General features: G+C 39.3%; 1 protein-coding gene across 6 annotated transcripts in view; it reads left to right on the top strand.

The window, feature by feature from the left end:
- sfxn1 (sideroflexin 1) overlaps positions 1 to 25,020 on the top strand; it is a 56,561-nt gene that overhangs the window by 16,557 nt on the left and 14,984 nt on the right. For all 6 annotated transcript variants that reach the window (XM_043703831.1, XM_043703833.1, XM_043703832.1 and 3 more), the window contains 7 exons: positions 6,559 to 6,732; positions 11,396 to 11,566; positions 18,587 to 18,685; positions 18,977 to 19,052; positions 21,349 to 21,434; positions 22,705 to 22,832; positions 24,581 to 24,630. In XM_043703831.1, coding sequence (XP_043559766.1) covers positions 6,569 to 6,732; positions 11,396 to 11,566; positions 18,587 to 18,685; positions 18,977 to 19,052; positions 21,349 to 21,434; positions 22,705 to 22,832; positions 24,581 to 24,630 — 774 coding nt within the window. In that variant the 5' untranslated portion in view covers positions 6,559 to 6,568. The remainder of the gene's footprint in view (positions 1 to 6,558; positions 6,733 to 11,395; positions 11,567 to 18,586; positions 18,686 to 18,976; positions 19,053 to 21,348; positions 21,435 to 22,704; positions 22,833 to 24,580; positions 24,631 to 25,020) is intronic.

Here is a 25,020-nt window from a genome sequence, read left to right as displayed (position 1 = left end):
CTATATCTTCAATAATTTGCTTTTGTGATAATATTGAGCCTTGTGTTTTCTGGTATTCAGTAGCTAACAAATAGCAGTGTGTTTAGGATTTTGAAGACATAAGAAGAAATTAAATGTACCCTTTTAAATTCATTTGATACTTCGCTTGAGTGACTTTCAATAAATTAACTCCATAGTTCTGATTAAAATACATCTGTCTGGTGAATTCTTCATAGTTTTAATGCATGTGTTAAAAGGTTTATTAAACATTATTATAACTGGGGATTTTGAAATAGATGCAGTTGTGTGTTTTTAGTTCTGTAGAAATGGTCATTTTAAAAAAAAAAATTATTTCAAAAATATACTTTATCCATAAAATTATTTTGATATCTATACAATTGGTCATGCCATTCTTATGCACACATTGCATTTTTTTACATTGATCAGAATTAATCATTTGTATACACAAGTCTGTACATTGACCATCCAGATATTTTGCTATGGCATCAGTGGGGCCCAATTTCTGAGTGGGCCTCCTGTTCTTCTTAGGCAGGTAGACCTTACACAGTGGTCTTTCCCCACAGCGCCTTGGCAACAGCTGCCCCAAGCTTCGGCGCGTCCCTCAACACGTAGTCCTGGACCTTGGAATGTGCCAGTCTGCAACACTCAGTCGGGGTCATCTCTTTCGGCTGGAAGATCAACAGGTTTCAGACAGACCAAGGGGCGTCTTTGACCTAGTTGATGATCCTCCAGGCACAGTTGATGTTCATTTCGGTGTGCGTCCCGGGGAACAGACCTAGAGCACGGAGTCCCACGTCACAGAGCTTCTTGGGACGAACCTCAACAAACACCACTGCATTCCTCTCCAGACTTCCTTTGCATAGGCACATTCCAGAAGGAGGTGTGTGACAGTCTTGTCCCCTCCACAGCCGCTTCGGGGGCAGCGTGCGGTGCGGCAGAGAGTCCAGGCGTGCATAAAGAATCTCACAGGCAGAGCCCTTCTCACCACCAGCCAAGCCATGTCTTGGTGCTTGTTGGAAAGTTCTGGCGATGAGGCATTCTGCCAAATGACAGTTTACTCAGGGAACCGCTCAACAGGATCCGCCCTCTCCTTTTCCCGAAGAGTCTCAAGGACACTACGTGCTAACCACTTCCTGATGGGCTTGTGGTCAAAGGTGTTTTTCTTCATAAATTTCTCCACTAAGGACAGGTGATACAGAACGGTCCAACTACTTGGAGCCTTCCGCGGCAGCGAGGTCAGGCCCATCCTTCGCAACACCGGGGACAGGTAGAACTTCAGTATGTAGTGACACTTGGTGTTTGCGTACCGGGGATCCATGCACAGGTTGATGCAGCTACACACGTGGCTGTCAGGGTGAGGGTGGTATTGGTGTGTTTTCTTTCCCCCGTTGCCCAAGTCTTTATACATTGAGTCCCTTTGGACCCTGTCCATCTTTGATATCCTCATAAAGTGGAAGATGGCCCAGGTGACTGCAGTGGCACAGGTTCTGTGAATAGGCCAGACCTGTGCCACATATAACAGCAATGACAGTGCCTCACACCTGATGACCAGGTTTTTACCAGCGTTGGAGAGTGACTGTTGCTTCCATCTGCCCAGTTTTTAGATTAGATTAGATTACTTACAGTGTGGAAACAGGCCGTTCGGCCCAACAAGCCACGCCAACCCGCCGAAGCGCACCCACCCAGGCCCATTCCCCTACATTTACCCCTGCACCTAACACTACGGGCAATTTAGCACGGTCAATTCACCTAACCTGCACATCTTTGGACTGTGGGAGGAAACCGGAGCACCCAGAGGAAACCCACACAGACACGGGGAGAATGTGCAAACTCCACACAGTCAGTCGCCTGAGGCGGGAATTGAACCCAGGTCTCTGGCGCTGTGAGGCAGCAGTGCTTGCCACCGTGCCGCCTCACTTTCCTGATACGCTCCTCCCAAGACTTGGCGCACGCCCCAGCCCCTCTGAAACAAATACCCAGCACCTTCAGGTGGTCGGTCCTGACGGTGAAGGGGATGGAGGATTGATCGGTCCAGTTCCCGAAGAGCATAGCCTCGCTCTTGCATCGGTTTACCTTGGCCCCCGAGGCCTGTTCAAACTGGTCACATATGCACATGGGTCTCTGCACGGACAGCGGATACAAGCAGAAACAGCGATGTCGTCCATGTACAGGGAGGCCTTAACCTGTAGGCCCCCGCTGCCAGGAATAGTCACCCCTCAGGCTCGCAGCCTTTCTGATGGACTCGGCAAATGGCTCTATGCAGCACACAAACAAGGCAGGAGAGAGAGGGCAGCCCTGCCTGACTCCAAGTCTAATCGGGAGGCTGTCTGATTCCCACCCATCGATTGAGACTGCACTGACAATGTTGGTGTAGAGCAGTCTGATCCAATTGCAGATTCCGTCCCCAAAGCCCATTTTGGAGAGAACATCCTTCCTATACGTATGCGATATCCTGTCAAAGGCTTTCTCCTGGTCCAGGCTGATGAGACAGGTGTCCAACTCCCTTTCTGCATGTAGGCGATTGTATCCCTGAGGAGTGCGAGACTCTCAGCGATCTTCCTGCCCGGTACAGCACAGGGTGAATCACCAATCCCAGAGCAGACCTGACCCGGTTGGTGATGACCTTTGACAAGATTTTGTAATCCGCATTCAATAGTGAGATCGGTCTCCAATATCTGATTTCTTCCCTCTCCTCCTTCCACTTGTAGATGAGGGTGATGATGCCTTTCCTCATGGATTCACTCATGGTACCTGCCAGAAGCATATTGACATATCCCTCCAGCAGGTCCTGGCCAATCAAGTCCCAAAGAGCAGAATAGAACTCAACCGGTAAGCCATCACTTCTGGGAGTTTTATTCTTTTCGAAGGACTCGAGGGCTTTGGTCACATCCAGAGATAGCGGCTGGTCCAGCCTCTCCCGTGTTCTGTCATCTAAGACATCGTGATAGAGGACAGGAACGACTCTGAGCCCGTGCTGTCGGTTGGCTTCAAGTCATACAGACTGGCATAGAAGGATTTGCTGATCCTCATGATGTCAGCCTGAGCTGATGTTATCGAGCCATCTTCTTCCTTCAGGCTGCTGAGCATGGAGTTCTCTTTGTGCACCTTCTGGAAGAAGAAATGTGAGCACGTCTCGTCCTGCTCTACGGAACGGACCCTGGACCGGAAGATTATCTTGGAGGCCTTTGAGGCAAAGAGTGAGGCTTGCTGGCCCTTCACCTCCTGGAGGTCCTCCGTGACACCAACCCCCATCGTCTGCAGGAGGAGCAGATTCTGCATACTTTCCTGGAGTCGGGACAGTTTTCCCCGCCTCTCTCTCTCCTCCTGAACACCTTTGAGGATGAAGAACCTCTTGATCCCTTTTACTGTTTCCCACCAGTAGTCTGGAGACTCCAAAGAGGGGCTTCATGGTTCTCCAACCTGCGTAGTCCCTCTTGAGCTCCTCAATGTTTCCTGGGGTCAACAGCTTTGTTCAGCTTCCATGTTCCCTTACTAGCCCGCTGCTTGTCCTGTAGGTGACAGTCAGCTAGCAGGAGGCAGTGGTCAGAGAAGAACACTGATTGACGTTGGTGGATCTGACCGAGAACGTTCGGGACACGAACAGGTAATCTATCCTTGAGCAGATAGACCCGTCTGCCCGTGACCAGGTGTATCTACGCTGCGCTCCGTCTGCAGGGGTGCTGAAGACATCGTGCAGCTTGGCATCTTTGACCATTTCCATCAGGACTCTGGACGTGGCGTCCAGTTTACTGTCCCCCCCGCCAGATCATCCATCCGCATCAATGATACAGTTGAAGTCTCCGGCCAGAATGACCGGCCTGGACGTAGCCAGCAACAGTGGAAGCTGCTGCAGGACGGCCAACTGTTCACTCTTACCCGCTGGGGCGTACACATTAATCAGTCTTAGGGGAGCATTCTAGTACATGATGTCAGTGACAAGGAGATGCCCACCCACCACCACCTTAGTCTCTGAGACGGTGAAGTTGCTTCCTCGTAACAGGATACCCAGGCCGGAGGCACAGTTAGCGTTGCCCCCTGACCAAACTGACGGCCCATGGGCTCACAAGCTCAATCATCTCCTGTAGCTGCTGAGGTGCGGTATCCCACACTCCTGCAGAAGCAGGACATCGGCTTTAACGTTGGTCAGGAAGGACAATGTAGAAACACATCGCGTAACAGATTTAATGCAATACACATTAATACTGGCAATTTTTAATCACCATTTAACAGTTTGAGGTTACCAGTGTCCATTTGCCGCTGGTCCTGCCTCTCTGGGGTAACTGTCTGCATCCCTGTGGTGTAAGCAAATTGCTGGACTTTCGCAGGGCTGAGGTAGCTGTCCGTCTCCACGCTGGGGCCATTTTCCCACTCTGGTGTCATCAGGCCGGGGCGAGGGTTCGCACAGTCCAGTTCTGTGTCTGACAGCGGGGTTGTCAGAGGATCGCTACTCCCAGTTACCTGGAGCTGTGGGCCGGTGGATACCTCCTGGTTCTCACCGGGTGGGGGATGGTCTGTAGAATGGTCATTTGGAACTAAACGCATATATACGGTGGCTCAGTGATTAGCACTGCTGCCACAGAGCACCAGGGACTCAGGTCCACTTCCCCTTGGGGGTGACTGTGTGAAGTTTGCATATTCTCCCCATGCGTCGGTTTCCTATCAGTCCAAAGATGTGCAACTTAGGTGAATTGGCAGTGATAAATTGCTCATGGTATCCAGGAATGTGCAGACTAAGCGGATTAGCCATGGAAAATGTAGGGTTACAGGGATAGGATTGGGGGTTTGAATCTGGGATGGTCTTCAGAGGGTCAGTATGGGCATAATGGGCCAAATAGTTGGCTTTCTACACTGTAGGGCTTCTAAGATAATTTCCAAGAAGGCATGTGTGTCATGAAAACTGTAGTGTTTACTAATGAAATATTGTTACTGCTGAATTCATGACACATCAGAGGCCATTTAGTTTAGCTTAGTTCAGAAGGGAGAACTGTTTCCTCCTGGTAGGACAATCAAGTGTTCAGTTGAAGGGACAGATCACCCCAGCAACAGTAATTTTAGTTCTGAAGCTTACCAGCAGGCATTTTTATATAGAAATGCTCAAGTTGTTAGAACTGAAAACATTTCTGCTATCAGAATTGAAAAACAGTTCACTCCAGCAAATCAAATTTTATGACCAATTTCCACCTCCAGAGTCCAAAGAGGTAAACTGAGAAGTGTCAATTAAGTAAGAGATTAAAGAGTTATCATAGCATTAATATTCTTCCAGGAATGAGTAAATGCAGGAGCTGTGACAAAGGTGAAAACCTTGATTTGCAGTTTGCGATCTTTCCAAACTATGTGTCATGTATATTATGTTAAAGCTTTATTTTTTATCCTTTTCTGGAATAAACTCATTTTCATTTTTCCAAAAACTTTTGCAACCTCTTATGTTCCATTGATGAACCATCAGGGTAAGCAAAGGCATCTATTAAACTTGTGATATTATCAAGGGCGGCACAGTGGCACAGTGGTTAGCACTGCTGCCTCACAGCGCCAGAGACCCGGGTTCAATTCCCGCCTCAGGTGACTGTGTGGGGTTTGCACATTCTCCCCGTGTCTGCGTGGGTTTCCTCCGGGTGCTCCGGTTTCCTCCCATAGTCCAAAAATGGGCAGGTCAGGTGAATTGGCCATGCTAAATTGCCCGTAGTGTTAGGTGCAGGGGTAAATGTAGGGGAATGGGTCTGGGTGGGTTGTGCTTCAGCAGGTCAGTGTGGACTTGTTGGGCCGAAGGGCCTGTTTCCACACTGTAATTAATCTAAGGTCAGGTTTCATTCTAAGAGCATGAGAAGAGAGGAATTTACTCAACCTTGATCATAACTCGACTTGATCATAACTAACAACTGTCCTAATATTGCCACAATTCTCTAGCTAGCAATCTGTTGGTGGAGAGGGATGAGTTTGCAAATTGTGGCACACACCCAATTTGACCACAATGCCTTTAAAGATAATCATTTTAAAATCTGCAGCACGTTCATAGCAATTAGCTGTTAGAAAAGGAAGCTCTTAATTCAACCTGGATATTACAGAGGCTGGATGACCTGACAAAGGAGCTGCACTCCGAAAACTTGTGATTTCAAATAAGCCTTGTTGGACTATAACCTGGTATCGTGACTTCTGACTTTGTCCACCCAGTCCAACACCAGCATCTCCACATCATGTCTAACATTCAAGATTATGAAGAGGCTTGATCGGATAAGTAGTGATAGGTTATTTCCCCTGGCAGGAGAATTGAGAACACATGCAGAGTTTTGGGATAAGGTACTAACCATTTAGGAAAAAGATGAGAAATGTCTTTACTCTAGGAAACTTAGGGGGTTGTGGATACACCATAGTTTAATATATTTAAAGGTAAACTAGACAGAGGATTGATGGGTATGGGGAACATGCATGGAAGTAGAGTTGAAGCCAAAGATCAGTCAAGAATATACTGAATGGCAGAGAGAGCTCGATGGACCGCTTGGTCTTTTACTATTCTGATTTCTTCTATTACATTCTAATGCCCATGTTTTATGTTTGTTATAGAGAGTATAAAATGACTGCAGATGTGTCATTGGACATCAACACCAAAGAACCTCGATGGGACCAGGGTACTTTTATTGGGAGAGCAAAACACTTCTTCACAGTTACTGACCCGAGGAACATTCTTCTATCAAATTCACAGTTGGAGAACGCTAGAAAGATAATACATGACTATAGGTATAGTATGTCAGAGCTTTTATGATATTATAACCAATCTTATTTGATATTTTGTATCTGAAGCCCTTCAATCTTGACACTATCTGATTTCACCTTTTATTTAAATCAAGCAATGTGGGCGAGAAAAGAGAATGCACACATTGAACTCCTTTCTTTTTAAGAAAAAGAGAGGTTTTGTGAATAAGTAGAATAGTAGCAACAAAACACCTTTAGAAAACAAGTATTCAACAGAATGAAAAGTTTATGAAATTAGCAAGTCTAAGCAAGACTAGAGGCTGGAAAGATTATACCAGTCCTACTTAGGCAGTCCTCCACTATAATCCGTTTATAACATATGAATTCACATTGTTTTTTACAAATGGTTAAATAACTTATTAGGAACAAGCTTGAGGAAAAAGATCCCTCAATTGGAAATGTTTGATTGTTGGTTTCTTAACTGTTATACCAGCAAAAACTTGATCGATAACCTGACTTTGAAGTAGTTCTTAAAATCAGATTTTTGAAACAGGATAATTAGTAGATTAACCATGGTTAATGGGGGGCTATGGGGATAGAGTAGGGGGCTGGGTCTGTGTGGAATGCTTTTTTGAGAATCAGTATGGATTTGATGGGCCAAATGACCTTCCTCCACACTCTAGTTATTCTATGATTCTATGAAAAGCTTCTTCTAATTCATGGGATTTAATAATCAGTTGTTTAAAATATATTTAAATCGTAAGTTTTTTAAATCAAATTCAGTTTGAATAAATGCCAGAGCCACCTTTTTTATTCTCCTGGACAGGCTGTAAGTTTATAATTACCCCTTAACTTCGTACTGATTTAAACTTTACTGTCTGGTATCTGGTCACAACATGCCTACAAATTAAGTGTGTATGCCAAGTTCTGTCCTGATCTTGTATATTTCATTCAAAGGTGGAAAATGTCACTAGCTTGATCTCAGTTCAGCTTCAATATAAAATATGAAAGGTGAGTTTGCAGTAAGTCAATCATAGAATAGCAATTTAAATGCTCTGGCTTTTCAAAACTTCAAGCTTGGGAACACTTGTGAACAGCCTCAGGATAAGAGGTCAGTCATTTGGAATTGAGATGAGATTAAACTTTTGTTATGATCATAAGAATTAGGAGTAGAAATAAGTCATTCAATCCCTCGAGTTTGCTCCACCATTCTATAAGATCATGGCTGATTTGATTATAAACTCAAATCCACCTATCCAGATAATGTTGCATTTGTTTGCTTCAGAAAAATTCATTATTTCTGTCCTAAAAATATTCAAGGACTCTGCTTCCACCATCTTATGAGGAATGGACTCCCAAAGGCTCATAATCATTTGAAAGAAAATATTTTGCCGAATTTCTGTTTTGAATGGATAATCTCTGATTTTTAAATGATGACCCCCTAATTCTAGATCCTTCTAGTTTGAAGGAAGCATCCAAATATCCCAAAGATCCGTCAGGATCATTGTATGTTTCAAGCAAGTCCCTCTTACTCTTCTAAACTCCATTGAAACAACCCTGGCTTGCCCAATCTTTCCCCATTAGACAACTCGCTCATTTTGGGATTAGTTTGGTAAACCTTTTCTGAACTGCATGCAACATATTTACGTAGTTCCTTAAATAAGGTGACCAGTAATGTGTGTGCTATTTTAGATATAGTCTCATCATTTAACTGAAACATAACCTCCTTTTGTATTCAATTGCCCTCATGATAAATGCTACAATTCTATTAGTTTTCCTCATTAGTTGCTATGCATGCATACTAACTTTTTGTGATTCATGCACAAGGCCACCCAGATCAAAGTGTCATACAATAGATGCCATGTATTGACTATGACACTTTAATCTTATACTATAAATTCTGTGTCCTCTGATCCTGCCCCACTAGCTACCTGATGAAGGAACTCCAAAAGCTGTACTTTCAAATAAACCTGCTGGACTATAACCTGGTGTTTTGTGATTTTTAAGTTTAAATTTAAGGCTGACTTATACAGATATTTGATCTCCAAGGAGTTAAGGGATATGTGGAGCAGGAAGAATGGAAGTCTAAGATCTGCCCTGACTGTTCAATGGCAAAACAGGTTCAGTAGGCCATTTGGTCTCCTCCTGCTCACTTCCTTTATTCTTATAGTCTTTCCACAGAACTAAAATCCCTCATGTCTGTTATCGTTATAGCAAGTCGATCCCCACCCACGCTCATAGAAATCAAAAGAAGAATTTAATCTTAAATATAGGTAATTAAGACAAATAAATACAAGAAAACTAATTAATTTTAAAACACAGTTTTAAATCTGCATGCATTAGCTTCAGAATGCTGTCAACTCAAGCAACATTCAACGTTTTCATTCCAACAAGCTCATGTCAATTTTAACTTGAGCAAAAAAAGCCCCTCTAAGATTATTAAGCCTTCAAAAAAGTATCAAATATCTACTAACAGGAAAATATAATCTATTTGCTTTTATTATGCTGATTGTTTAGAAGAATTATAATGGACATAATATGTTTGGCATCTGACCAACATGGGCTATGCTTAGATTTGTCGCATAAATGGATGAGATCCAGCAAGGCCCACCTTTACATCAGGAGCACAATGCTTCATCTTTTATGCTTTCCACAAGTGGCATGGTGAGCTTCTCATTCGGCAACAATGATTTTCTAATTCATTGGGATTATTGTTTGTTAAATGCTTTCTTAACAGCACAACTTACCCATTAATATTTAGCTTTCTATCTTACAATTACGAGCTAAAAGTGTTATGGAAGCCAGTGTCATGGGTACCTGGCAAATTCAACTTGTCTCTTGCTCCAAAGGACCTCCATATTGAACTCCAGGCACCAACATTTTGGTATGCCCCATGCACACTGGACACTATGGATGTTGGCATCTAACGTGTGCCAGCCCCTAAGCTTAGAGGACATTTTAAAATTTCAACACTTACCCCACAACTACCATTGTGATGCTGCAGCAAGGACACCTCACTCATGGGCTGGACAGGCTGCACCTCCAGTCTGTACACTTGATGTACACTCACTCTGAACTTTGCCTTGCCATTTAGTACAGACACAAAGTAAGGAAGATTGGCAGGGTTGTCAGCAGGCCTCCAACAAGTCAAAGGGAATAGCCTTTGCTCAGATTCCCTGACACAGTAACTTGGTTTCAATGTCAGGATAATGTCCACATAAGGGGTGAGGAGCTGACTGCCAGGCATCCATCATGTCTCTTTCTGCCTAATGGTGGTTATTTTCCTCCTGGATTGAGAAAGAATAGGTATTAAGGGAAATGAAAATGGGTGGCATAGTAGTTACTTATGGTGCAGGTGGAGAGGTGGCCTGAGCGAGTAATTAGATGGTGTTGAACGCAAGCAAGGATAGTGGTGTCGGAGGCTGGTATTGGTGACAGCAAGTGAAGGAACGTGTTGCAAGCATTAATATGAGTGGTAGAGCAAATGCCTTGTTGGGAGGAGACATTGTGAATGAGGCATTGGGACACTTACCCCACTGGTGAAGTGGTTAAGAAAATTAACCTTCTTCCTATATTTCTGTGCATTTCTCTAAATGGTGAGACTGCTTTAACTAGGTAGCAAGCACTGATCAAACTGCCATTTTCTGGTGATGTTCCTTTACTGCTGGTCCTTTGGTAAGAAGTCATGCTACTTGTGCACCACACTGTTGAGCAGCACTTAGGTCCTTCATGCAGAGAGGAGTGCTGATTTTTCCCCTGTTTACGATGTCCAAAGTAAATGTCAGGAACTATGCAGGACACCTCCAGGCTGACAGCGCTTTTTTCAGTGCACGTCAAGCTTTTAAAGATGAAGCAGATACAAGAGATGCCAGTGAATTTCAAGACATTCAATGAAAGGTAAATTTTTTTGGGAACGATACATGGTTAGATGGGACTGGAATTGGAAGTGATGGATGCCATAGGTAAGTAATGAATGAGGCAAGTTCAGAAACATACAGCAAGAAAATCCACAAGGCCTCAGGTTCAGATCCCTCCAGAAAACTTGGTGCAACTTTGACATAGCCACAAAGACGTAAGATTCAGGCCAATATCTCTCAACTCTGAGCGAGTACCCTAAGTTTTAGTAATTGATTGTAATAGAATATGCAAGATTGGATTTCCAGACTTGAAACAACTCAAGGGCTGAAATGGAAACATAAATTAGAATAGGTGAATTGAAGAAAGATAAAAGGGAAAAGACAATTTGATTTAGAAATAGAAAGGGCAATTTTTTTTTCCTTTGACACTTTAAATCTCCAACAGGAATTAATATCTGAAGAAATGTGGTTCCATGCTTGTAATTGTTAACCTTCATGCAGGAGAGATTTATTAGCAGTATTTAACAATCAATAAATTGTTAACCATGTATTAAAAATTACAATGCTAGCTTTCTGTATTTTTAAAGTAAAAAGTAATCATATTATCAACACCCCATTGCTAGGGGTGGTGATGTACCCTGGCTCTTTTGGAATAAATGATTAGCATTTAACGTATGAAGACTAATATGTAAAATATTTAAGACTAGAGGATACAGAAAAGAACTTGACCAGTTTACCATCTGCATCTTTAATATGATTTTAACCTGTGTATTTCTTTTAATGTGGGAGGTTTCTTAGTTTTTGTTGCTTATCCTATTGGAGGAGAATTACATTAAGTTTTTATATCTTAGGCAAGGTATCGTAGCTCCTGAGCTTACAGAAGATGAACTTTGGAAAGCAAAGTATGTCTATGATTCTGCATTTCACCCAGATACAGGAGAAAAAATGATTCTTATTGGTCGAATGTCAGCTCAGGTGCCAATGAACATGACAATTACTGGATGTATGATGACCTTCTATAAGTGAGTAAATACATTTTAAATGTTGGAGTTTTCCTAATGATTTTTTCTCAACTGTAGAAAGCATATTGAGGTGACAGGACATCAATGTTAATATAAGGTCACCAATTTGTACAGCTGCACGTTCTACCTACTTGCTACATAACTACATTTCTGGAGAAGCATTAAACTCTGCATTATTCATAAATTTATCTGATCAAGAAACACTGGAAGACAGAAGGACTGTCTGAATAAGAAATTCCTTTTCTAATTTTGTATTTCTTCAAAAATAAGTCCTTATTAGGAACATCAATGTAGTGTTTTCATTTTTAAACACCAATGTGTTTAATAGTAATGCAATTAAAACTACTATTCACGTCCCCAAAATCTGGATCCCATTTAAAAACCTTTGTTGCAGTGTTTGGGGAACAATTAGGGGCTACAATGTCCCAGTGAACCAAAAGTATATCTTGTTAAAAATGTGAATCATAGCAAAAAATACTTGCATAGCACAATGTGTAAGGTTGATCTTTGTATATGTATTTAAATTTCTTGAGCATGATATTAATTTTGAAGTGTCAAAGATAAAATGGGCTGCATGTGGTCTTGGGAGTTTTAAAGTAAATCCCTGTTCTTTCTTTCCTGATAAACAGTGGATGCTGAGCTTTCCAGACAGTATAGGGTTTTTTTAAAAAATACTAATGGAGCTCTCAAGTAGTTGCTCAATATAGGTTGTGTGTTATCGGTCAGTTGTTGTGTTTCTCATGGTATAACTATCTTGTTACAACCACATGAACTGGCTCCCTCTGTTCAACCACTGGTTTGGCCACAACCAAGGTTAATGTTCTTTTTGCATCATGCTATACTTTTCTCCAATTAAAATTGTAACTATTTCTGCTGTGAGCCATTCATCAATGTTTTCTTGAGCCAAAAAAAGCACATTTATTTGCAGTTAAACCAGAGGTAAATAATAAGATCTGACACACATACACGAACAGACAAAAGACTATATGATTTAGTTTGTTAGTCATCTTTGGGACATAAGATTTTAATCTAAGGCTGATGTTAATTAGTTGGCTTCTTGAATGCAGTCAGTTATCGAGAAATTTGCAATAATTATCAGTTCCTCAATTTTCCTCCAGTTGTTTCTGTGGGAACTGGGTGCCAGCATCCTTGGGGAAGAAAATGCAGCCAGCAATTTCTTTCCAATTATCCCCAAAGTTATCTTGGAACCTCCTTTTCAAATACAGTTTCTTGTGTGTATTTCCAAGAGGTTCTTGGGGTGGCTGTGCCTGTATTAGCAATTGTGTCCATATCCATTACCTTGTATTTGTTACTGTCTTCCTGAGATCATATTAGCTTTTGATGGCTGAAAACCTAGCTGTTGATTCTCATGGCAACAATCCATTTTTGCAAAGAGTTTCAATAGTCCATTGTCAAGGATCCCTTGTTATTCTTACACTTATCTATAATTAGGGAGAATTTTAGTCCTACTCTTTTTGTAATGAGCTTTTGAGTCAAATCTTTATTGCAGCAATATCTGTACAAAGTTTCACTCCCATACAGATATAGTTCATTATTACATTGTGAGCTATATAGACTGGAAAATGGATTATAACGTCAAGTAATTATCCCCTCAGATAGCCTTTTCTGAATTTGGTAGTCAGTACCAACCATTATATATTCCTGAGATTTTTATTACTTTTAGATCAGGTCTCTTTGGCAGTGATTAAAGAAGTGTCTCATCTTGCTTTTAACTTTTATTCTCAACCACAAAATCTGTGGCTTTTAAGTCAATGAGACTTCTAAAGGTTAATAATCCATGTATATTACAACAATATCTGTATGTGGTTCTTTTATTTAACATTGTTTCTGGATGTCTCTCAGCTTCTCTTCTGTCTCTGTTTGTTATCTTTTTCATTTTCCCTCTTTTGAGTTCCATCAGCGATGAGGAGATCTGATCACGGAGAAAGGTGGAAGCAGCAAGCAACATGAAGGTGTTGGTGTTCTAACTGCCTTCCTTAATGTCTGATATTCCCTAGCTGGTTTTATTATTTTGTTTTTCACCAATTAGCTATATATAGTCAAATACTGTCCTGCACCCCTTGTGTTCTTGTTTCCCCTCTGTCTATTGTGTACTACCTCTTCTAGTCCATTTGTTGTGCTGCTTTGCCAATTATATTCTATCTAGTGACATTTTATTTTACTTTTTTCCTCTATCTTTGCTTTCTTTTTGTTTCTTTGTCCCATTATTTTGCGTCCTTCCCCTAACCAGCTCTTCTACATCTTCTCTTCTATCCCACTTGCCAGCTCAAACATTTTCATTCGTTGTTCTCCATCTTTCCCCATAATGCTTTTCCCATGAATCTTACATCCCTCTTCAGCCTCACAAACCTCACCCTGGATCTTTATTTTCCTCTGCTAACATGACAGAGCAGATCTTGTGCTCGTGGCAGGGAAGATGGGACAATATATATGACATTAAAGGAATCCTACATAATTAAGATAGCAACGCTGGTAATGTATAATTGAGGGAATTCTACAGCAGTAAAGATGGGCAAGGAAGAGGCTGAATAGGACTAGACAGATCAGAGGCCAATGACAACGTAATCTCACCTCAGCAAGCATGGATGAAGAGCTGACAGAATGAAAGTTAAGCCAGAAGGTTGCAAATAATTATTAAGTAAAACATAAATAAATGTAAGGTAAAGCTTACACAAAAGTAAGGGGAACAGGTATAGAATTTTGCACACTGCCTCTACCACTACCTGTAGGAATGCAGCGAGGATATAATTTGGAGGAGCATTAGCGCTACCTAGTGTTATCAATGTCCAAGAACAGATTACATAGAAGGTTGAAAGAAAAGAGAATAAAGGCAAGCAAATGGAATTGGATTAATACTGATTTCGGGGATAAACACCAGCATGAAACGGTTGTTGACTAAACAACTTTTTGCCATGTTGAATTTCTACAAAATTCTATTTCTATTGTGTTGGCCAGGACTGAAAGATAACTGACTGTAAATACCTTTATACATAACTTAACAGTTTAAAACTAATTCACAGGTGTGAAAGAGGTAGCATGACATCCAGGTGCCATGGAGATAGCATGACAAATAGCATGATACAGGTGTGATCTGGACAGAAAATACGTGTTGCACAACAGCAAGTCATACAGGTACAAGATTTTTAAAATATAAAATAGATTCCTCTGAAGGATGTTGAGGCAGTATAATATCTTAAAACAAAATATTAGTTATCTTAATGGCTCAGGTATCTCACTCTTCTTGTCTCAGAAACCTTTATAATGTCTTACTTGTAATGAAATGTCCCGAGATGGTACAAAGCAAGTTTCAAGCAACTGAGCAATGCTTCAGTGGAAGCATTAGTGTGGTGGCTTTGCTTTAAGTAAATTCTGAGGATACATTGAAATCCATAAGAGATATGGCAAGATGTGGCTTTAGAGTGAGAGTTCCTAAGCATAAGATAACTGAATTTCTCTCAGTAGTGGTGAAAATACTCAAAAGTCCAAGGTCAGAGAAGTAAACAAGTGAGTTGTAATATGAGCCTGCAGAATTTAGGGTGGAATGGAACCATGGAGGTAAAAGAATAAAAATTGAAGTCAATACCCTGGGAAAAGAAAGACTAGTGGAAATTGGTGAACATTGATGAAGAATAACTAACTTGGGAGAAAAAAAAGAGGAGAACGGTAAATGGAATCAGTGGATGATGAGGCTATGAATGACTTTATATATTTTGTTGTGTTATACTCTAGATTTATTCTTTTTAATGCCTTGTTTTAGACAACACTTTAGTGAATCCTAACTATCAACATTCTCACTTGCTTTCACTTAAGTAAATTAAAAATTGTAGTTTATATAGGATAATGAACAAAGATATTTTTTAGACTACATTAGACATTTGTTTTTGTCATCTTTAAAGATATCAGGAGAGTACAGCAATAGTTCTTGTTTGAGATTTAACTGACAATATATGAAACAGGAATAAAATTAGGAAATCATCTAGCAATAACAATGTATGTTTTTAATATTAAAAAAATTTGAAAATAGTCAAGTGGCATGTATGGAGAGAGGAACAAAGTTAGCAATTCAAGTCAGTGTTCTTTGTCAGAACATTTTATAATAGTTACTGAATTTTGCTGAGCCTTTGTATATTATAAGTTAATGAATAGTTTCTGAATCTGTGATATAGCTGTATGATTTTAACATAAAATCTTTTCTTCTTCAGTTATGAAAATTATCCATTTCTTAATTTAAAAGCTGAAGAACATCTGAAACTCAGCAGGGCAGAGGCAACTGAGGGAAGGAGAAGGTAGAGTAGATGTCTCAGGTCTTGCGGTACTGTCCAGACTCTTCGGAAGGGTGGCTCTTGCAGAAGTTACACTGTCAGGAGTTACATGTTACAAACCACAGCTGTGGAGGACTTAAGAGAGATTGGTGACTTGCATCAGGAGGATCTCGAGTCTTCTCCACAAGATAGACACCCAAACTTCAATGAGTCATGGTGTATATAGTAATGGTTCTGAAAGAGTTATTGCTGAAGATTGCATTAAGCTTGACCCAATCTGATGATGTCACAGAACTTGATTTGGGAAAGACTAAACAGCTCCGGATCTTGAAGCCCTATTATCTCAAAGTCTGCTCATGGGTTTTGAAGCAAATAGTTTTGAAGCATCTCCATGTAGCCTGTACCTGACTTTTATCATGCAGTAAACTCCACCTTCTTCAAGACAAGAACCTCCTCTTGTTAGATTAATTTTTAGTTTTCTTCTGCCATAATGGACAAGGGAGACTATGTATCTAAAAGCAGAATGATGGCAGCAAATGTAACTTATGGTAAACAAGAATTTAGCCAGCTCCTGCAAAATGTTACCAGTGATATTGTCTGAGGATTTAATATATTCACACCTTTTTAACATAGTAGGCACCAGTGCTGATTGAAATTCAATTTAGCTGTATAGAGCAAATTCTCATGATCCCAGAAGAAATTTCCAATACAGTTGTAAGAGTGACTGAGGCAGACAGTCAAGCAAATTACAGTAGTCAAACTCATGCCAAGATTCAATAAAGAAGAATCTGCAGTCAATGTTAAAAGTAGTTTAAACATGAGAAGCACAGAAGCAAGTGTGACCTAGATGTTATGTGGAACTGACACATTAGTCATGCCTAGCAGTTATAGGTTGCAACAGTTGGAGTAGCCCCAATTAGAGATTCAGTCACAAAGTGAACATATATGGGGGCTCGATGAGTAAAGTTGAAATTCCTGATGAGCAGGTTAAAATGTGGTTTAGGAAACCTGGTTGGCATGGACAAATTGGCCCAAAAGGTCTATTTCTGTGTTGTATGATTCTATGATTCTAAATACTGTATATTTCCAGACAGACCTAACTAGAAGTAAGAAAATACATACAATTCAGAGCAAACATTACTGTTACAGAGTGCAGACACCATTAGGCAATGCTGCAGTAAGGAAAATAGCGCCATAGAAGTAATTTAAACCAAAGCCACAGCACCAGGAATGTTACAAAGCCACAATTAGAAATTATATAGCAATTTAGAAGCCTAAGGTGACATAATCTAGCAGAAGAAGAAAATAAGGAGCTTATCGAGGTCGCAATAAGAGCAGGAGATCCACATTTGACTTTCTGGTTAAGGCAAGAGACATTTATTAAGGACACACAAATTGTTATTCATTTGGAGAAATTGTTAAAGGAAATGGGGTGGTTGTGCTGAAAGCAACTTACAACAGAACAAGGGTGCAAGGTAGGTTAAAAACATGGAAAGATGTAATTAGCTCAAAAGTTATCCAATTCAAATTGAATCCTAGGGGCTATAGGGTTCCCAAGTGAAAGAGGAGATGCTATTCTTCAAGGTGTGTTGAGACTTACTGAAGTACTGCAGCAGGCCTTAGACAGAAATATTGGCATGGGAACAATGCTGTGTTGAAGTGGCAGGCAAATACACTACATCTTCTGGTTCATTTTTATCCTTGTTATCCACCCTGCTCATTACATCCTCCAATAACTTTGTCAACCAGAGAATTTCCTCCCTAAATCTCTTCACCCCACTCCCTATATCTAGAGATTTAAAGTATTCCTTGCTTGCCACCTTTGGTCATCTGCTTATTGGCTCAATATCATTAAAACACTTCTGTGCATTGCATTGGGGCATTTGCATCAAAGCGGCTATATAAATGCTGTTGTTGTGTAGTTTTGAAGGAAAGTAAATGTCAACTTGCCATTGGAGTATTTCAGTATTACCCAAATGTTTGTGCTAACGTACTAATAGAACAAGGCTATATAGGAAAAATAACTTGGTAAATATTTTTCATGACATCAAATAGCCTGTTCCTGTGGTGTTAATGATATTTGACACTAATAATGTGATCAATGTCTCCATGGTTTGTTGGAGATTATTCAATTCTTAATCTTGAATGTGTTTGAAAAAACTTGTTTCTATCATGTTACTACAAACCAAGGCATGGATTATTGATATTACAAAATAACTGACTCTTACCTGGGCCATATTCATTGTGCCAAATTGCTCAGTGTTTCTCTTATATTTACTCTGCTTTTCTTTCCAGATTAGAATTTGAGTATCCTATACTCTAACAAATTCCCATGTCTTTACTATGTGAAAGTCCAAATATATTTCCTAATCCATTGCATTCTTTCCCAACCACCTTAGAACGCGAGAAAGCATTTCTTGCCCAAACAAGCATCCTGCCATCCTCAATCTTTGTTTTTTTTTAAACAGTCTTTTGACTTGAAAATTTCTTAATCACTAGTTCCTGATAGGTTCTATCTTCAGCCTTACTGATTCCCAACTCCATGAGCCTTGACTTTTTCTTTTTTAAAAAAAAAATTCTCTACTTACCTTAATGCAGATAAACTAAAGGGAAAACTCAATGTAGAGACCATTGTGATCCAATGTGGACTTTGAACAATTTTCCTATTAATTTCCCAAAGTGTTGTTTTCATGGCTGTATACAGTAAATGTAATGTGTCCAATTGATTTAATTTTAGAACTACTCCAGCTGTGGTTTTCTGGCAATGGATTAATCAGTCCTTCAATGCTATTGTGAACTATACTAACAGAAGTGGAGATGCTCCAATAACAGGAGGGTAAGTTGTGCTTCTAATATTGATGTAAGGCAGTGTTATAAACTTATTTTGAATTATATTTCATATACTGACAACTAATTGAGTTTTGTTCTTCAAAATAAATGAATGTAAAGAGAACAAAACTTCCATATGTTTATTTTATATGCATTAACTTCTTATTTATTTATCATCATCACTATAACTTTGTAGTGTTCACTTCATAGTTAACACAATGTTTAAATTTTGTTCCAGAAGTCTCAAGTAAATATTCACTATGATGATTTCATATTTCATTTTCTTTTTAAATTACAGCCAGCTTGGTACAGCTTACATTTCTGCCACAACAGGTGCAGTAGCAACAGCTCTTGGCCTTAATTCACTAACCAAGGTATCATTAACTTTTGAAATGTGCATGTTTTGTCCATGGATGAACAATACAAAGGTTATTGTTGATTTGAAGAAGATACCAGGGATGAACAGAAAGTACTTTAGAAAAAGTAGTTCAGTATTCAAGGAGCAGAGAAAGTAGAAAGATTGCATAGAAACATTCAAACTTATAGCAAGGTTTAAAAGGTTAAATCACAAAAAAAATCCACTGGTTTAAGATTCAGAACACCTGTTAGCAGGTGGTTCAGAACTAATTTGATCCTAAACTTGTCAGATTATGTTAGTACAATTTTGGATTGATTGTGAATTGTGAAGGATGAGATTTCTGAATACTAGGAAGTGCACGGTAAAATATGGAAAAGTCAGCATGATTTAATCAAGGGGAGGTCATGCCTGACAAATCTGTTGGAATTCTTTGAGGAAGTAACAAGCAGGCTAGATCAAGGAGACCCATTGGATGCAATCTACCTGGACTTTCAGAAGACTTTTGACAAGGTAATGCACAGGAGGCTGCTGAGTAAAATAACAGCCCATGGTGTTAGAGGCAAGATACTAGCATGGATAGAAGATTGGCTGTCTGGCAGAAAACAGAATGGGAATAAAACAGTCCATCTCAGGGTGGCAGCTAGTGACTAGTGATCCACAAGGGTCAGTGTTGGGACCACAATTTTTCACTACATACATTAATGATCTAGATGAAGGAACTGAGGACATTCTAGCTAAGTTGCAGATGATACAAAGATAGATGGAGAAATAGATAATATTGAAGAGATGGGGAGGCTGCAGAAGGATTTAGACAGGTTAGGAGAGTAGGCAAAGAAATGGTATATGGAATACAATGTGGGAAAGTGTGAGGTCATGCACTTTGATAGGAAGAATAGAGGCATTCAGGTTTTCTAAATGGGGAGAAAATCAAACCTGAAGTACAAAGGGACTTTGGAGTTTTAGTCCAGGATTCTCTTAAGGTAAACTTGCAAGTTGAGTTAGTAGTTAGGAAGGCATTTATTCTGAGAGGACTAGAATATAAAAGTAGGGATGTACTTCTGAGACTCTTCAGGCTCTGGTCAGACACATGTAGAATATTGTGAGCAATTTTGGGACTGATACCTCAGAAAGGATGTACTGGCCCTGGAATGGTTCCAGAGGAGGGTCACGAGTATCCCAGGAATGAAAGGCTTAACATATGAGGAATGTTTGAGGATTCTGGGTCTATACTCGGAGCTTAGAAAGATTGGAGGTGGGGAGGTATCTAATTGAAACCAACAGAATATTGAATGGCCTGGACAGAGTGGATGTTGGAAAGATGTTTCCATTATCAGGAGAGACTAGTACGCAAGGGCACGGTCTTAGAGTAAAGGAAAGACACTCTAGAACAGAGATGAGGTGTAACTTTTTCAGCCACAGAGTGGTGTGCCTATGGAATTCACTTCCGCAGAAAGCTGCAGAGACCAGGTCATTGAGTACCTTTAAGACCAAGATCTTGATTGTCAAGGGGATCAAAGGTTTCATGGAGAAAATGGGAGAATGAGATTGCGAGACTTATCAGCCATAATTGAATTGCTGGGTCAAACGGCCTAATTTCTGCTCCTTTGTGCCAGAACAGAACCCTGGACAACATTACTCATCCCCGGTGCAGGAATACTGAAACTAATTGTTGGACTCCCATATTGTTTCTCGCAGAGGCTATCTGTGATTGAGCATAAAGATTCTACATTCTGTATTTCACACATCAAAACACATGTAGACATTAAGCACAAAATATGTGGTTTAATTATTATATGAATATTCTTCAGTTTTTTCAGATATTAAAATTTTCTTATAACTCTGTTTTTCCTTAATTTGAGTGTTTTCTCTAATCTTGGTTTATTGCAATTTGTAATGCATGACACAAACCTATTGTGGATTTACAATTTGAGATAACCTGGAAAATTCTGAAGTACAATTAGAATTTGCACGCCAGGTAACATTTAGTTAAAAGGAAAATCAAAGTTGAATGAAAGAAATTAAATCAGTCAGTCTTGATTCTTACTCTTTGAGAATAAGACATGGCATGTTCCATCTACGTTTCTAAGGATTCAGGTTTTGAATTATTTATTACTTTGTCTTCTCCATTTGATAAGAGAGAATATAATAAGCTCTATTAGTAACAGCCTGTTAGCAGTATGTCGTTAAGGGATAACATTTGGGAAAAATTAGTACTGTTTAGACATTTATATGAATGTAATAATGAAGTTTGGACTGACTCATTTAGCTATTCTTGTAAAGGAAGTAATTAATGATCTATTTCTTCTTTACAGCGTGTGACACCTCTGATAGGACGTTTTGTTCCATTTGCTGCAGTAGCTGCTGCCAATTGTATAAATATCCCTTTAATGCGACAGAGGTAGGATTTCCTTTACAGTCTCAATTCCAGTAAAACATAGATTTCAAAATGAAATAATGCTAGAGGTGGCATTGCATAATGCATTATAGAGTAAGCTATCCAATTCCAACTTTTCTGCACTGGGAGATTTCAAGTACAGTTCAGTTATTTCACAACATCAAGTGCCAGTCACCATGAACTATCTCTGCAAGACTCATGGTTATAAAATTGAATTATTGTAGGTTAGCTGAATATTGGAAGAAGTACTATTCACCTCTGCTTTCTGTAAGTGATGTGTCGAGATAAACTTAAATTCACAAAACTCTCTCTTACTGTCAATTAAGTAAAGTGCTGCAAAATCCTAGTAAGATTAGCATGTGACCTCATGTTACTCAGTATTTATGGTTAGACACTGAGTTTTACAAAAGGCCACTTGATTGGGAAAATGTTTGAACTGATATTTTCCCTTTCATGTCTCTCATTGTTGACCAAGAAAAGGAGCACCAAAACTTTAAATACTATTTGAAATATTTCTTTTTAAATAACTGTGATGTAGATCTATTTTTAGATTCCATTTACTAAGCATGAATAATTTGTTTCTCAGTGCAACGTATCTGAAATTTCTGAAACCTTGTGATCAACTTAATAGGGCAGCATGGTGGCTCAGTGGTTAGCACTGCTGCTTCACAGCATCAGGATCCCAGGTTCGATCCCAGCCTCTGACGACTGTGTGTGTGGAGTTTGTACATTCTCCCCATGTGTGCATGGGTTTCCTCTCATTGTCCAAAGATGTGCAGGTCAGGTGAATTGGCCATGCTAAATTGCCCATAGTATTAGGTGCATTAGCCAAAGGGAAATGGATCTGGGTTGGTTACTCTTCGGAGGGTCAGTGTGGACTGGTTGGGCCGAAGGGCCTGTTTCCACACTGTAGGAAATCTAATCTAATCCATGGCTGAATTACACAATTTGTATTTCTGAAAAGAGGACATGGTGTTTTTTAGTGTAATTTCAGAAAATAAATCTTTTTGAAACGTTACGCAGTTTAAATTTCCAGAATGGAGCTGTCATTTTCCAATAAGTAAGCAGAGAAGAACTAGTTTAAAGGAGCACAGAAAATTTAGTCATTAATATTTCACATTACTAATGGAAAAAGATGGCAAAAATATAAATTGTAACTCTGTATTTCTTTTTGCCCCAATAAATTAACCTTTCAGCCTGGAAATGAGCCATTTTGGTGTTTGTAACATTGTTTAACCATTCCAGAAATCTGTGGTTTGCTTTTGTTCTTCAGAGAATTGAAACATGGAATACCAGTAACAGATGAGAATGGCAACCGACTAGGAGAATCAACAAAAGCTGCTCAACAGGCCATTGTACAAGTGGTCATCTCTCGGATTCTCATGGCTGCTCCTGGCATGGGTTTGTAGCTCTAAATGTGAATACTTTTAACAGCCTGACTTCCTGAGTTACTCCAGTTAAGCAAACTTCTGTCTCATTATTATTATTTATACAATGCAGTGTTGCCAGGTGGACACTGAATCTGTTTTACTGTTAATAGGGTTCCAATGTGTAGTTTTCTTCGTGTTACCCTTTGTTGTTGGAAACACATCCATTCCAAATTTACTGAAGGTATTTTTTCATAATAAATCATGATATATTTGCATTCCAGTTATGGTTTACAAACGAATTCATTTTCAGTTTGGTTAAAGCAGATATTTTTAACTGGTTATTTTCCTGTCATATTTGTGTGTTTTGTTGAATACAAAGTTCAGATACAATGTGCTGGACTTAGCATTCATTAGCAGAGTTGAGATTTGCTAGTGGATGTAATACTGGAACTTAGGAGGTCCATCTTTTGCCTGTCATTCAAACTGTATTATCTTAGAGTGGATGCAAATATTTCTTGGCCTGATTTGGGAGAAAGTTTGACCTAGAAATATATTACCTTGAATGGAGTAGCAAAATTGTGGTGTCCATCATTGACTGAAAAAACAGATTTTCAAATAATATGGACTAGTTTTAGCAAGGACCACTGAGACACTTATAGCTCCACAGCCAAAAGGAACACTGTCTGGAATTAGAATTGTAAAGAAGTGGAGGGAGATGTTGGAATTATATGCAGATATGTAGATTTATACTTTTGAGAATTAGCAAATAAAGATGAAAATGGGAATGTTCTTCCTAAAACCTGGCAGGTGCAGCATTACTGAGTTTGGGGTGTACTTACAAGATTATATTCAAATTATAGCACGTTTGCCACCAACTGTGCACAAAAGACAAAGGAAACCAGTTTTATAGTTTACTGAAAAATAAAATAGATAAAAATTCAATTCAGTTAAAAATCACGTTAATTACAATTTATTTTTACAAACCAAAGAACTGAATGTTGGAAATCAGCGACAAAAACAGAAACTGCTGGAGCAAGTCTGACAGTATCTGTGCAGAAAAAACAGAGTTATCATTTTGAGCCCAGTGACTTCTATTATCTTTCTTATTCAAGATCATAAAACTTATTGGGGAAATTTGATTTGAACTGTGGAGAAGCAAATGATTTTAGTACAACTTGCTACATTACAGTTGCTCATTGTGAAATGGTTTTATATTTCCCCCAAATAATCTTGAAGTACTCGATCAGTCAAATTTCTATTCAAGTACTCATGATTTGGAGATGCTGGTGTTGGACTGCGGTGTACAAAGTTAAAAATCACACAACACCTGGTTATAGTCCAACAGGTTTAATTGGAAGCATACTAGCTTTCGGAGCGACGCTCCTTCATCAGGTGATTGCCTGGACATCAGGCCTGGTGTTGTGTGATTTTTAACTCTGTTCAAGTACGGTCTTGTTAGATCTCATGGCTCTTAGATGTCCTGTAAGTTTCAGGTATTAATACTGGCAATATCACTTAGTGACAAGTGAAAATTAGAAAACCAGAAATTTTACCTTGATGGAATTTCTAATAATTTTGTCAACTTTTACTTAAAAGATTACAGAATGCTAGAAAATTCAAGTGCTATTTTGATTGGAATTCTAAATATTTAGATAGTCATCACATTGGACTAGAAATCAAAACACTTAAACTGCTATGTTACTAAATATGCTTAATACATTTTTTGTTGTATGTTTCAACTGATTATATTGCCAATTATTAAATGATGTTTATTTTTAGCTATCCCTCCATTTATAATGAATACCTTGGAAAGGAAAGCCTTCTTGAAGGTAATCTTTTGATATTTATCTTTTGAATTTTTAATATTTCTTTTTGTGGAACCAAACTGGTGCTAATATCCAAATATATGCACTTTTCTTCCATATATTAAAAAATTATTAATTCAATACAACTAATGCTTTAATCTTAAAATGTATAAAATGTTCCGAACTAAAGAGAAACAAAAGCTGTGCATGAATACTTCACAATTTATTCAAAATGCTATAGACAAGCAAAGTAAACCAATTCTGGGGGCAAATAAATTGAGATACAGTATTTTAACTGATTCAAAGCCATGTACTTACAAGCAATGTACTGAGACGTTCTTGGGCCTAATGCATGTGAATACATGCTACTCAATTCTCTAACAGAAAAATAGCAAAAATATTTTTGTGGGAGCA

The sequence above is a fragment of the Chiloscyllium plagiosum genome, chromosome 14 (assembly GCF_004010195.1).
Source record: "Chiloscyllium plagiosum isolate BGI_BamShark_2017 chromosome 14, ASM401019v2, whole genome shotgun sequence".
In the NCBI taxonomy this organism is placed as follows: Eukaryota; Metazoa; Chordata; class Chondrichthyes; order Orectolobiformes; family Hemiscylliidae; genus Chiloscyllium; species Chiloscyllium plagiosum.
The sequence above is the reverse complement of the archived record's forward strand: the minus strand, read 5'-3'. Positions and strand labels throughout refer to the sequence as shown.